The 14759-nt window shown below is 35.0% G+C and overlaps 1 protein-coding gene across 1 annotated transcript; it reads left to right on the top strand.

Annotated features, from left to right (window-relative positions):
• Nucleotides 1-1715: 1715 nt before the first annotated feature.
• On the top strand, nt 1716-10718 carry LOC104089690 (protein ACTIVITY OF BC1 COMPLEX KINASE 1, chloroplastic). Its single transcript, XM_009594645.4, has 14 exons — nt 1716-2233; nt 2955-3161; nt 4030-4119; nt 4210-4356; nt 4817-4981; nt 5104-5244; nt 5327-5506; nt 5768-5963; nt 7754-7881; nt 8425-8496; nt 9713-9825; nt 9909-10056; nt 10131-10200; nt 10302-10718. The coding sequence occupies exons 1-14, from the start codon at nt 1967-1969 to the stop codon at nt 10364-10366; spliced, it is 1989 nt and encodes a 662-aa protein (XP_009592940.1). The 5' UTR covers nt 1716-1966; the 3' UTR covers nt 10367-10718.
• The last annotated feature ends 4041 nt before the right edge of the window (nt 10719-14759 follow it).

Raw genomic sequence — 14759 nt, 5'->3', positions numbered from 1 at the left:
TCACCATTCACCAAATATCGGAAAGCAACACAATAGTAGCACCAAATAAGCTGATAGCAAAACCTGAAAAATGTACAGATAGGCACTTGAAATAAGGATAAACTACCATTAACATTAAACACATATTAGCACTAGAAAAAGCTAATTTACCAGCAATCCATTTAATTTGTTGTGTCTGTTGAGAGTATATCCAACCAGAATCTATTTCAACTGCTACTTCTTGTCCAATTTCTTCTAGTCGCATTTCAACTTGCCCCGTCTAATCTGAACCATGAATACATATATTCTATGTTAGTTTAAGTTTATTAATAAATACCTAATTATAATATAGTTCCAGAGATAGTACAGGCAGTTTTTCACAGATTGAAGTAATCTCTGGTTGCACAACATTATAGTTGCAAGTTCTTTTGTTGCGGCTAGGCTTGTTGCATATACTACAGTCTAGAGACTGTTGCTTCCTTTTCATCCTTGTTCGACTTGCTCTAACCTCATCAACTTCCTTTCTTCTCACTTTTTATTTTCTTCCTCTCTTATTATTTCTTACTATCCTTGGAGGCCAAGGAGAAATTTTAGTTGATTTAGTCCACATTTGTGGCCCATTTATTGGAAGAATTGCATGTTCATAAATTCTTCTGTACGTTTCTACACATAGTCAAGAATATCATCCTTCTTAGCCCAAATTGCTGCAATAGCATGCTTGCAAGGAATTCCCATGATACTCTATTTTCTACAGCTGCATGTTAGATTCTCCAAATCAACTGCCCAATTGTCACGAATAGTAGCTCCATTTTCTCCTCTGCCAACTGCATATGCTTCATTATCTGTAGTACCAACCTCCATCTATTACCAGATCTTCCATACCTATGCCAAAAAGTTATTGAATCCTTTGAATATCCACAAATTGCTGCCATGTTCTTGAACTCATCAAGGTTCATTTTTTCCACGTTAACATAATCAATATAGTCGATGTTGCCCCCAACATAATGTTTTTCTGGCATACGTTTCATAATTCCTCCATGGTATATTTTGATGTTAACAAATGATGCCTCGGTTATCGCTTTTGAAATCACAAAAAATATATTGTGATATTTAACAAAAATAATACATATTCAATAAGACTTTAACAATAGTACATATAGAAAACGTCCAAATTTTAGGCCGTGGATTCAAGTCATATTTTTTTTTTTAATAATAACAAAGCTGCAAAGGTATTTTTTCTGAATAAAGGGTTCTCTTTACATATTCAGAAACATGCTTATTGTATAGAATTTTTTTGTGGGAAGGGGTTCGATAAAAGTAAATAAAAACTCACCATAAATTGGAGCCGATTCTCTACCACTGTAACTCCTTAAAGACATTGTTGCTTCCACGGTGTTCTAGGTTTTTTTGGAAGATAAGAAACAAAGAAGAGAGAAACTTATTTGCAGTCTGATTGTTTCAAGAGGAGAAGCCCAAAGGACGTTTCAGCAACAAGAGTTTGAGTTTGGAGGGAAACATATAAGGCACACGTGAGAACTTTTGTTCCGTTAGAAGACTAATGATGATTAGGTTTGAGACCTAAAATGCACCACTTTCTCAAAATACGTGAATTATTAATGATCCACCCGAAAAAAATAGGATTACTTTGAGTCAAAGTCCAAAGGTAAGGGACTATTTTGAGCTTTTTCTCCAGAATTGAACATAAATAACTAAGTTCAATGCTTCAAGCATACCGTACAACTTCTACGAAAGCTAGTTAGTTACTTGAGTAATAGTTTCCATCTTTCTGATCACCAACACAATATGTGGTCATCTCTTTTTGCCGGAACTTTCCAACTTGCATGACTTCTTGTAACTTAAAACCACCACATACACACACCTCTCCCTCAATCAATTTCTTCCCAAAAATTATATATGTAAAATCCCAATACCCCCTTCAATTTCACCATATTATCTTCTTGATTTTGAGCTCCAAAATTAAAAGAAAATGGAGGGAATTTGCACTAGTTGCTTGTACTCTTCAATAACCCCATCAATTGAGTACAAAAGCAGAAGAAAACTCTTGAATTCCATTCAAAAAAACCGAACTTCATTGCCAAGAATTTGTGCAGTGAGTAGTGTTTCTCCTACACAAAGCCCATCAGAGAAAACTGGTGCTTTACAAGTGAAGGACATATCTAGGATTAGCGCTTTGGAGCAACTTGATTTTGAACGTGGTGTTTGCGTTCCCTTTCGCAAATATTCCCCTGAATCTGTATGTCAATGACACTCTTTCCTTTTTAGTCCGTCCAGGAAAAAATGTCAGTTTCTATATTCAGAAACAGCTTAATCTTACACACATTTTCTATAGCCACACAACTGTCCTTCTTAGACTTTTTTAGTCTGTCCTACAAAAGGATGACATCTTCTGTATTTAGAAACAATTTAATTTTAAAATTATTCCTAGTTGATTGTTTGCTGGAAAATTGATTTTAAGTATGTGAATAGAATTCTGGTAATTACTTGCTAGTTTTCTTAAGGGTTGTCCGGAAAAATTAAGCTTGTATTTTGAGAAATTGGTTTTGCTTAAAAAGCTTGGAACTCGATAAATTCCCACTGATTAGTTGAATTTTTATTTTGATAATTTTTGTTGGTTTATTGGAAAAATATGGAGTATGTGAATAACCTCCCAATAGTTATTTGCTCTTTCTTGGTTAATTTTTTGGGTATATTGGAGAATCAAATTTGTATACTTGATTAAGATCATTGTGATTATTTGAGTTTTTTTTTTTTGGTTTACTTTTGTTGGTTTATTGATAAGTTAGTAGTATATGAATTACCTCTCAATAGTTATTTACTATAATTTTGGTAACATTTTAGCGGATATATTGGGAAATTAAGTATGAGTTGGTGTGCTAGTCCTATGCGTTCATTTTCTTGATAAGGGCTTGTCTTATGTTCAATTTTGTGTGTTTATTGGAAATTTGTGTTTTTAGGTGAGAAACAAGGTGTTAGAGTCAAGGGGACAGATTTTGTCTTTGGTTGGTAGAGGAGTAGAGATTGTTTGGAATTTGGGGCTCTATTGGACTACATTGGTGTATGATTATTTGGTGGGCCGTGACGAAGAAGTTGTTCCTTTCCGTGCTCGGCAGCTGAGGACTCTGTTGTGTGATTTGGGACCTTCTTTCATCAAAGCAGGACAGGTTTGGTGCTTTTAAATTTCTAAAGTTCAAGAACAGTTGGTTATTATACTTGTGGACGAGTATCTTCTATTTGGAAATTGTAAAATTTGGAGTCAAATCTAATGAAACTGTAAAATGATTCTGTACAAGTATGTATAGCCGAAGAAGACTTAAATGGCAGTTGACGATGAAACAAACTGCTAGCAGAAGAATATGCATTGTGCAAATATCTAGTAGATGACTGTAGAAATGCTAGAAATTGCTGTACAATTGCTGAATTGTGTAACAAAGAAACATTTCATACCCCATTGGCTGGAAATTCCAACAGGCAGTGAAAGTTATCGTTGTTGCTCGGACTCTCCGAAAATTTTGCTGGGTGTGTGTCGGATCTCCAAAAGCGTCCATTTTTGGAGGATCTGACACGCACATTTCGGAGAGTCCGTGCAATATATTAGTGACTCAGCAACATGACTATAAACAAGGTGTCCTGTTTGCTAGTGTTCATCCTTCTTTTTGGCATGAGTAGGAGTCTCATATTGGGTCAATCAGTGGCTTATTACTATACCACCAACATATTTAGAACTTCTAAGGGTCATTGCAGAAATAAATATTGCGTGGCGAATACACGTCAATCCAAACTTTTAAAGGAACAAATGAACATTTCTGTTTTACAGTATATAGTCAGTACTAGTGACAATTGAACTTTTCTTTTTTTCCTGATATATAGTCAGTATTAGTGCAATATGCTAGACTTGTGCTCTGAATTTACTTCACTTGTTTAAGCATCATGATTTTTGCCAAGAATGTGCACTTAAGCTTAGATGTTATTTCCTATCGATTTCGCTGTTCTTCAGCAACTATAGTCATTTATTTATTGTATTTTTTACAGGTGCTTGCAAATAGGCCTGATATCATAAGAGAAGATTACATGAATGAACTTTGCATTCTTCAAGATGACGTTCCGGCATTTCCTAATCAGGTAATGAGATGACAAGTGAGGTGCAGCTGATGCATGCTTTGTTACATAGACTACTTTTCCTTTGAACAGAAATCATTGACAATGATGTAGGTTGCTTTTAACATCATAGAAGAGGAATTGGGCCAGCCTCTTGAAGCTGTTTTCAGCAAAATTTCTTCAGAAACTATTGCAGCTGCAAGTTTGGGTCAAGTGTACCGTGCTACTTTACGTGCTTCAGGGGAAGATGTTGCCATAAAGGTTTGACCTTTTCCTGTTTTTCTTGCAATCTTTCTTTTCTCCGCCTGGTTTTACTGCTAAACCATTGAAGCCTGTTCTCGTTTTGTCGCTGTGTCAACCGAACTTTCAACAAACTCCTTTTATTGTCATTTGGAGAAATACCTGTTGCAGAACGAGAACAGTAAAAAGACGACTGTCCATTACATAAATAGCTGAAAAATATCTGTATAGCCCTTGGAAATAATCAAGTAGTAAAAGCTCTGTAGATTTGTTAAGGTCCGATATTTGAAACTTGGCAGAAATGTGTCTAGACAATCCTTTGTGTTATCTAATCATTCCTTTTCTTTATGCTAGTTTCACCTTTAACATATGTGCATCTCATTTGAAGCTTCTGGATGTTTTGGAGAAGCTTCAATGAATTGAATTAACAATATGATGCAGTGGTATTCATAATTGGGGTTTGCTCCTTTTATTTTTTTAGGTTCAAAGGCCTCAGATAGAGCCTATCATCTACAGAGATCTTTTTCTCTTCCGCACTCTGGCTTCATTCTTGAATGGCATCAGTCTACAGAAACTGGGGTGCAACGCCGAGCTTATAGTTGATGAATTTGGTGAGAAGCTATTGGAGGAGTTGGATTATACCTTGGTAATGCTGCACATTCCTCTTTTTGCAAACTGAATGGTGAAAGAAGTTTTGCTTATCTTGGAAGGCTTTCATGTCTGTATTTTCTAATATCCCTCCTGCCTTCTCTTTTTTTCCCCCTTTAGGAAGCTCGTAATATCGAAGACTTCTTGGAGAATTTCAAAGATGACCCTACTGTTAAAATACCTCGGGTTTACATACAGCTTTCTGGTCCACGTGTTTTGGTAATGGAGTGGATCGATGGAATCCGGTGCACCGATCCACAGGTGTGGATCTTTAGAGTTTTCCTCAAATGCATGCTTTGGGATATCTTCTTTATATTAATACGTTATGATTCTTGTGACTTAGGCAATCAGAGAGGCAGGAATTGATATAGATGGATTTTTGACCGTTGGAGTTAGTGCAGCCTTACGGCAGCTACTCGAATTTGGCCTATTCCACGGCGACCCTCACCCTGGGAATGTCTTTGCTATGCGTGACGGACGCATTGCCTATGTGGATTTTGGCAATGTTGCTGTGCTCAGTCAGGTAAGTAATATGATGTGATTTGACTGTACTTCTCAGTGAAATTAGTTGAGTAGCAATTTACAAGAGCAGCTCCTCATTTAGAAGTCTTAGGTTATGTACAATATGTTAGAAATTAGTCTCTTTAACGAACAGGATAAGTAAATACAAAATACTCTCGTATCCTTGTGAATATAATGAAATACTCTCTAAATTTCTCCTAGTTAAGTTCACTGAATTAAGTTAACTTAATTTGATTCTATCTGCGCGTCTTCTCTTTTTCAGCAAAATAAACAGATTCTGATTGATGCTGTTGTGCATGCGGTGAATGAGGACTATGGCGAGATGGCAAATGATTTTACCAGGCTTGGATTCCTAGCTAGTGGAACTGATGTTGCCCCCATTGTTCCAGCATTAGAAGCAATATGGCAAAACTCCCTTGAAAAAGGACTTGCTGACTTTAATTTTAGAAGTGTTACAGGTACCTTGAATCACACGCTTTGTTTCCTGTTAATTGCACTCTGCTCCCAACATCTACAATTTTTTTTTGTTTTTTCCTGTGAAGCACATTACTTGGTAATTGTGCTATTTTAAGTTGGCACTAGGAGATATGCTAAGAATGGGAGACATTGTGATGCACTAAACAACAAGCTCTCATAGTTTAGATCCTTATGACACCTAAAATTTGCATGCCAGCACACTTGGTTGCACCAAGAGAGAGATTAAGCCATTGGTTTTTTTTTTTGTTGTATTGTTTTCCTTCATTTGATACTGTGTATTTTAGAAATTGATGACCTACTAATTTGAGCTTAGCCTTAGTATGTCTAAAGTATAACATTTCATGCTTTGACTGGTGCACGCTTCCCTCGGTTTATCAATTTGTTTTATTTGATTAGCATCCTTGACCTGGGATGAGATTAGATACTATACACTATTGTCCTGTGGTATGGCCCGTAATGTATTTGTAGCTTCACTTAGAACACTTTATTTTTTTAGAGATGAGAAAATCTTTTGACTGGAAAGTTGAGCTGCAACCTACTCCAGTGCCCTAACTCGTGTGATGCAAGGATATATACTTTATTGTATTCGTCTGTTTTGCTGATTAAGATGTTAAAAGGAGTTAGGTGGGTTTGGCAATTGAAAAATTGCATGACGAAGTCATTTTTAGTGTTTGTTCTGCAAAATATTTTGCAAGGAAATATTTTTACCAGGAGGAAAGTGACTTCCTTCACTTATAGGCGGAAGTCATTTTCCTTTACGATAATTCCAATTCTTGACTTCCTTCATTTATAGGCGGAAGTCATTTTCCTTTACGATAATCCCAATTCTTACTCCATATCACTTGATCCATCCAACACTTAAATATAATTACCAACGTTTAATACTCGATGAAACACTATCCAACTGACATTATTATCAATCTTTAATGAATATTGTTTTACGAAAATTATCTACTCACCAACAAAACACTAATAAATAAGTGAGGAAACCGCTTATTTCCCTAGAAAACATTTTCCTTCGTACCAAACACTTTACTTTATAGGTTAAAAGAAATTAGATATACTGAAAAATACAGCTCTAAATGGTTCCTACTTTTTTCATCTCCTGCGACAATGCTTTGCAAACTGTTATGGTTACTAAAGCACTTTTTTTTTTTCTTCAAAAAGCACTTTTTGAAAAGCACCATTCAAAAGCACTTTTTGGCCAAGCTTCTCCATGGCCAAAAAAGTGTTTTTCAGTAGAAGCAGAAGAAAATAGCTTCTCCCCAACAACACTTTTTTGAAAAGCACTTTTAGGAAAATTACACTTAAAAACACTTTTTAGAAGCTTGGCCAAATACTAATTGCTGCTCAGAAGTACTTTTCCAATTAATTAGCTAAACACAAACTGCTTCTCACCAAAAGTTCTTTAAGAAAAAACACTTCTAAAAATAACCTGATTTTAGAAGCTTGACCAAACAGGCTATATTATAGAGATTGACTATCCTATTTGTCTAACTGCAAACTGGCTACATGGAGGCCTATGTTGTTAACCTAATTTGAGTTCAGTAACTCCTTGTGATCATTTGAAATATTTTGTCTTCACCAATTATCTGGTTCTTATGATTGGCATTTGTGACGATCAATTCGACTAATTAAGATTGCACCAGTAATTGTTTACTCTTTGCTGTTTGAAGACTCCTGTATTTATCAATTGAAATATATGATGTAAATGCTACTAGAGATAAAGTTCAATTTGGTCTCTAACAATGTAAATAATGCTCTCGTGCAGGCAAATTCAATCAACTAGTTTACAACTATCCTATCCGGATACCAGAAAGGTTTTCTCTCGTTATTCGTTCTTTATTGACTCAAGAAGGCATTTGTTTGACCCTGGAGCCAGATTTCAAGTTTCTGGAGGTGAAACATCTAGCTTTTTAGCTCGCAACTTTTGAAAAAGTGCATGTTTACTATTATTTCATCTTTTAATAAGGCAATAAGCCATCTGGTAATGCTGTTGGTCAGAAAACCAGAAAAATTTCTCCACTAATCATTTGAATAAAAATTTAACCTGTTGATCCACAGATATTAAGTTTGATTTTTAAAAAAAATAGACCTGCTTGGAAATAATTTTGAAGTTTGGTATCACTTTGGACTAAAGTAGACTTTAGCTCATACTCATGGCCCCTTGAAAATTCTACTGAAGCACATCCTGTAATCTCTTCTCTGCTTTTTAGGCAGTGTAGCAATTAAAGCTACAGGCAAATTTTATTAAACGATGAATCATAGGGCTGTTTTGATTTTTAGGCATTCACCTATTTTTGTCATGACATGTTGTCAAATAATATGAGGAGGCCTTCTGCTGAAAATATTTGATTCTAGTAATCTTACTCTTTTATGCATGCTATTTTGCATACTTTTTTGGTATATTTATGCTATTAATAATCATGAGCATCATTTCAGGTAGCCTATCCTTATGTGGCAAAGCGTCTCCTAACAGATCCTAACCCAGCTTTACGTGAACGCCTTATACAGGTTGGTAAATCATCTCTCATTTTATCATGCTTTATGAAGAGCATAGTATTTTCTATTTAACCTCTTAGTCAACCTTTCTGAAAATTTTTTGTCGAAGTTGGATGATATGATGTTAACATAAGAGATATTTTTATATGTTAATCTTTAAAAAGTGTAAATTTAGACCTGAGATAGTTCTCGGTAAGCTATTCAAAAATAACTAAAGAATGAAGACAAAGAGTTGCATGAGTGAATGACATCATTCTGAGACATCCCTGAATAATGGTATTTTCAGTTCTATGGCTTATCTGACTTGACTTGTTGGGGACCATGGCTCGGCAGTTATGATATACTTAACTTCTGATATTTATGGCTGACGTCTTAACTTTTTCTGGAAATCAGTGTCAAATTTAACTATATGGAACATGTACTCTATATTACCATTCATTTAGTATACGATGAATTGTATATCCAGAGGCAACCAATAGGAAGTATGGGTAGAAATGCAACCAATCCGGATGGACATAAAGTTTATCTAGTAGAAAATGGATCCAATCTGCTCCATATAATCTTTGCTTTTGCAACTAGCGTTGTGTTCTGATAGGTCGGATCAGATTGAAGTTCAACTGTTGATCTCATGATAGCTAACTCGTGGATTATCCAGCTCAAGAGTCAAAATTATTTCTTTAATGAGAGAGTGGTTAACTTCTTAAACCATACTGTGCCATCAGATATCTGGTCAAAAAGTCATTAGGGTGATCTTCTTAAACCATAGGCAGTGGCTAGTTGTGGCTTTTTGCCTAGCTAGGCGTCTTTTTTTCTCTTTCGATGATTTACCAAAAACAAACTAGGGTTAAATGAAAAGAAATGATTGAACTTGTCATGGGTCAGATATGTAGTATTTGGGTGGTCCATACCTAGTCTAACTTCAACTCATACATGGACTTCAAGAATTGTGTAATAGATATTACAACTTGATCCACCGAAATTTTCTTTCACAATACAGTTTATCCAAAGTTAATGTGATACAGTTCCTTTGACACCACTGCTAACAATCTATGATGGATTATGTTTTATTCAATAGTAGTTGAATTGACAGTAAAATCAAGAGGGAGGCTTTTCGAAAGAGTGTCTGATTTAGTCCGGTCTGATCTTCCACATCAATTAGCGCATAGATATTTCCTATGCAAGCTATTGACTCTATATGTTTTCCTTCCGGATATTGTTCTCTTGTTAGGTTCTGTTCAAGGATGGTCTCTTCCAGTGGAAACGACTGGAGAACCTGATAACTCTAGCAAAGGAAAACGTCACAAAACTGAGCGAAAACCCTGCATTTCGAGGGAATAATAGGTAACTTCTAGGCAATCCTTATTTGGCGAAGTATAGTTATCGTGTTCCACTGTTATCACACTTTTCTGATATGTTTTTGTCAGAGGAACCAGCAAACATTTGAAGATTGAACAGAAACTAGACCTCACTGACACAATCAAGGATGGAGCTCGACTTTTCATACTTGATGAAGGAATTCGTAGGCAGCTTCTTCTTGCTTTGACCGAAGACTCCAAGCTTCACATTGAAGAAGTATGTAATATCTGATTGATACATAATTGTCTATGTCGGAATATACTCAACTCTGATGCGATTGTATCTTGCAGGTAGTTGATGTATATAGACTGCTTGAAGACCAGGTAGATGTACCTTCAATGGCTTTAGGACTAGCACAAGGTATGCGTCCATTAGCCTTTCCTCCAGTTAAATACTAGTAAATCATACATTTCATAATATATATGATTCATCGCGAACTTTACGTGTCTTAACTTTTGCAGACTTACCATCTGTTGCTCGAGATATATTGCTTTCATGGAGTGCCTCTGTACTATCAGACCGATAGTTCCCTTCTGAGTGCATTCCTCGATGCTGATAATATTTGAATTTGTTATCCTTATGTAAAGTTGAGTTCTCCCTCTTCGCCCTTCCCTTATTTCTTCTCCTCTTGGTCGCATTTTCCCTGTGGGATCTAGGTGGAATCTCCAAAGTTTTGGGTAAATATATTTGTGTAGTTACAGGGGAAGCAGTAAAGAGATGAAAGTCGTGTAATATGAGAAATTCGTGTTGATAACACCAAATTTTCACAGGTATGATGCAACGTGCAAACGTATCGAAAAGAAAGCATCATGTATAGCAGTGATTCTTATACAGTTCTTGTTTGCTGAAAATCGAGCATGATTTTATTTTGTCTGAAATCCCCTTGTTCTGCATATAATAAGCCTTTTGGCGTGTATAAATATATTAGTGCTTGTAATGTTACCAAGATGCAAACTACATTTAAAGACTAATTCATGCAACGTACTGTTTTATTAACAGACCTAAATATTTAAATTAAAAACTGTAGAATGTATGTGAAGGGAAGACTAATTCATGACAACTTTAAGTAATTTTAACTTACAATTTGTTCTTAACTATTAATTAATCTCGCCTCTTGGTTCGTCTAGTGCGTGTAATGTTATCAAGATGCAAACCGCATTTAAAAGGGTATGCAAATAAAGTAAGTACAAAATATTAAGTTATTATATGTGAAAATTATTCTATAATTTTCTTACTCGTTTATTGAACATCTCTGAAGAATAACACTATAACCAATTCTTAACTTGTTAATGGACACATTGTTTTTTCAACTTTTCATCTCATGTCGCTCTGATGGAACTTGAGTTAGGTAGGAAGAAACTGAAAGGATAATATATAGTCATAATGTTGCGGCCAAACGCACACATAAGTATATGTAGTCGTCAAGTAATAAAGTGACTAAAAATCAGATGTCGAACCCACAAAGACTTATAATTTAAATTAACTAGATTAAACTAGGGAATCTTACATAAATGTCCCAAATAAGTTCCAACTTGCCAACCTCTAGCCATTAATCATAGACTTACCAAAACTAGCCAAGACATATAAAAATTGTAAACCCAAATAAATAAGATTCTTTGTCTCCAAGAATCACACGCAAAGATCTCCTTCTATATTTTAAAGCGTGATCAGCACATTAGATGCAAGACGGAAAGAAAATTTCATGGATGAGGTAGCAAACAAGGTGATGAAATACAATATATATATACAAGATTCCAAAAATCTAAGCAAAAAAGGGCCTTTTCAATGGATATGATTGAAATTCATTTAAAACATATAGATGAGTCAATATACAAATTTTGAGAAAGATTGGAGGTGATTTGGACTGATTTGGTATCAAAATTCGTAGTTAAAATCGAGTTCAAAAAATTCTTCTGTGGCAATATGTATCACACACAGGTATACATGTGATACATATTTGATACAAATATGATATATATGTGATACACAAATGATACACAGAGTGATACATATATAATATTTTTTCATGTTTCATCTTCTACTTCGAATTTTCAATTCAAACCACCTCAAAACTCCACCAAATCATCCCAAAACTGAGATTCAAACTTCTTAAGATATAATCAATCTATTCTAATAACACCCACTCAAAAGAAAGCAAAGTTTGACCCTTTTTTGGCTACAAATAACTAATTGGTTAATATTGGTAACATTTGACTAATATTAGTAATATTTAATGAATTGGCCAATTCTTGTAATAAGCTACTTATTAATGGAGATAGCTGGCAGTTTTCGATTAAACTATCCTAATTATCTAAACAAGAATTAGATCCAAAAGTATTTGACTCTAACTAACTAAAATAAAAAAGACAAAATACTGAACTTTAAACAGATGAAGGGCAGATTTTTATGTTATTGATGTGATGAACACGATCTAGGGTTGTGGGCTATCTAACAATCCTATTGTATTCTTCAACTAATTCAACTTCTTTATCTATCTGGTTTGCTAGTTGACTGGATCGTTTATATGCATAACATGTTCTCACAGTACTATTTGCCTATCCACAATATATCAATCTTATATTCCTACTATATTGAATCTATCAATGAATAAAGAACACGACTGTCACGACCCATACCGATGGGCCATGACGAGTGCCTGAGTCTTACCTGTCGAACACCCCTAAGCATGCGTCTAAGATATAAACATGAATTAAGGGTAGGTCACATATAACATATGTCAATAAACTGTTGAATCACGTGAATAACATACGTGAGAAAAACATGCACAAAAGATATATATATATATATATATATATATATATATATATATATATATATATATATATATATATACATGCGGAATATGGTAGGGCGAGTGACAAGGCTGCCATAGATAACTATATATCAAAAACTAGAGGCCGACAAGGCCACATAACATACTATCCAACTATACATGACTGTTTATAGACCTCTAATAGAGTGTACAATTGTATAAAGGACGGGACTGGGCCCCGTCGTACCCATATCTATATACAAAAGCATACCAAAGTCAATAGCAGCTCCAGATCAAGTGGAGCACACCAACTCTCACTGAGCTAGAATCCTAAGAAGGGGGACCGTCAGCTTGTCTAAATGCACCTGCAGGCATGAAACACAGGCCCTAAGAAATAGGGGTGTCAGTACGAATAATGTACCGAGTATGTAAGGCATGAAAATCAGTACATAGAAGTCATAAAAGAAGTATGGAGTAAAGGAATCCGCCTATAAGCCTAGATAACGTTGTGAATCCTGAAATATTTATAATGTCATGCATGTGCATATAAATGTCACATCATGCATAGGTATATGCGTACATAACGTTATCAAGCCTCTGAGGGCATCCCATCATATCATCTCGGCCTCAGTGGGCGAAATCATCAACGTATACCAACTGATCAGGTGGTGCTGCGTATATAACGCCGTAACCTTTTCTCATACCCCATATACATACATACATATATGTACATATGTATATATACATATGAGGAAAGGTTACGGCGTTTATATATATATATATATATATATATATATATATATATATATACACACACACACACACACACACACACACACACACACACACACACACACACACACATCTGGTCATGGGTTACATGTATAAATGAATGTAATGAAAAGTAAGTCAATAAGATCTCTCGGATGTCATAAAATCAATATGCATTCGGATAAATTTTATCAAGTACATATTTTTCTGAGACTCATGAACAAAAGATATAATAATAAGACACATGGGGAATCAAGAACATAGGAACCCCTAGTACTTTTAAGAATAGTAGCATTTATGAAAATTGTACGTTTGCTCGTTTCATTTGTATCGTATGGATCATGCTAAAAGGAAAGAAGGGTTAACCTTAACATACCTGAGCTGATTCTCTTAACAATCCCTCTAACCCACGTCTTTTGCGATAAAACACGTAACAGCGGATCGAAGTAGGAAAAAATCCGTATGATATTCTTAAGAAAGATTATACCGTGCTCCCTTATAATTGCAAGTCACGTTGCTATTACATTATGTAGTTTCGTATGAATTCCTTTGTAGCTTTCTTCCGTTACTTTGCAGATATATGCATCTCCCTTTAATGAATTAGGGAGGTTTCTTATCATAGTGGGTTGTGGGCCCCACTTGATATGGATTACTTTTTTAAAATCTCCTAAATATGCCACCTAGCCACATAAGCCCAAGAGTCATTGTTTGGTCTTAGCAAACATAACCCCTTGCTGCCACGTTGGGGTGATGATTCCACCAAAAACTTATTCACAAATTTCTAATTGATTTGTTAACTTCCCACTCAAATTAATAATTAACCCATTACCAACATAATTAGGTACTATCCTAATTTACTTAAAATACTAATCACTTCTAACATACTTTATACACCTTACTATCATGGTCATGTGGTACATTGTATGACACTAGTCCATAAATATGGGGTATTATAGCTTGGACCATATTTTATCCTAAATTGTCAAATTTCAACGAAACTCATTTTCTTCGATTTGTTTACCCTCTAACCTTCACGACACTTACTTATCACCTGTTATAAACAATATAATTACCTATATCCTCAAAATTAATCTCATTCCCGAGCTTACATTGATCAACTTACGAAGAAACTTTTATGTACGAAAATACGAAATGTAACAACGACATTTAACTAAGAAACACTGTTAGGTATATCTCTTTCCTAACCACAAAATTATTTCTCGAGTCGCGGGTTTAGAAACAAGATCTACTCAATCCTATTTGCAATTTAGATTTTTCTCTCCCGAGTTCAACTCTAGATTCGTAGATAATATTCAATTAGTGATCAAACAATAAAATAATTAAGCGCAAGAGTGAATAAATAAACCACTATAAT

The sequence above is a fragment of the Nicotiana tomentosiformis genome, chromosome 8 (assembly GCF_000390325.3).
Source record: "Nicotiana tomentosiformis chromosome 8, ASM39032v3, whole genome shotgun sequence".
NCBI classification, from domain to species: Eukaryota; Viridiplantae; Streptophyta; class Magnoliopsida; order Solanales; family Solanaceae; genus Nicotiana; species Nicotiana tomentosiformis.
The sequence above is the reverse complement of the archived record's forward strand: the minus strand, read 5'-3'. Positions and strand labels throughout refer to the sequence as shown.

Coding starts and splice junctions, on each gene's coding strand:
- LOC104089690 (XM_009594645.4), top strand. CDS start 1,967: ATGGAGGGAATTTGCACTAGTTGCTTGTACTCTTCAATAACCCCATCA. Junction 4,357..4,816: donor GGGAAGATGTTGCCATAAAG/GTTTGACCTTTT, acceptor TTATTTTTTTAG/GTTCAAAGGCCTCAGATAGA. Junction 4,982..5,103: donor AGGAGTTGGATTATACCTTG/GTAATGCTGCAC, acceptor TTCCCCCTTTAG/GAAGCTCGTAATATCGAAGA.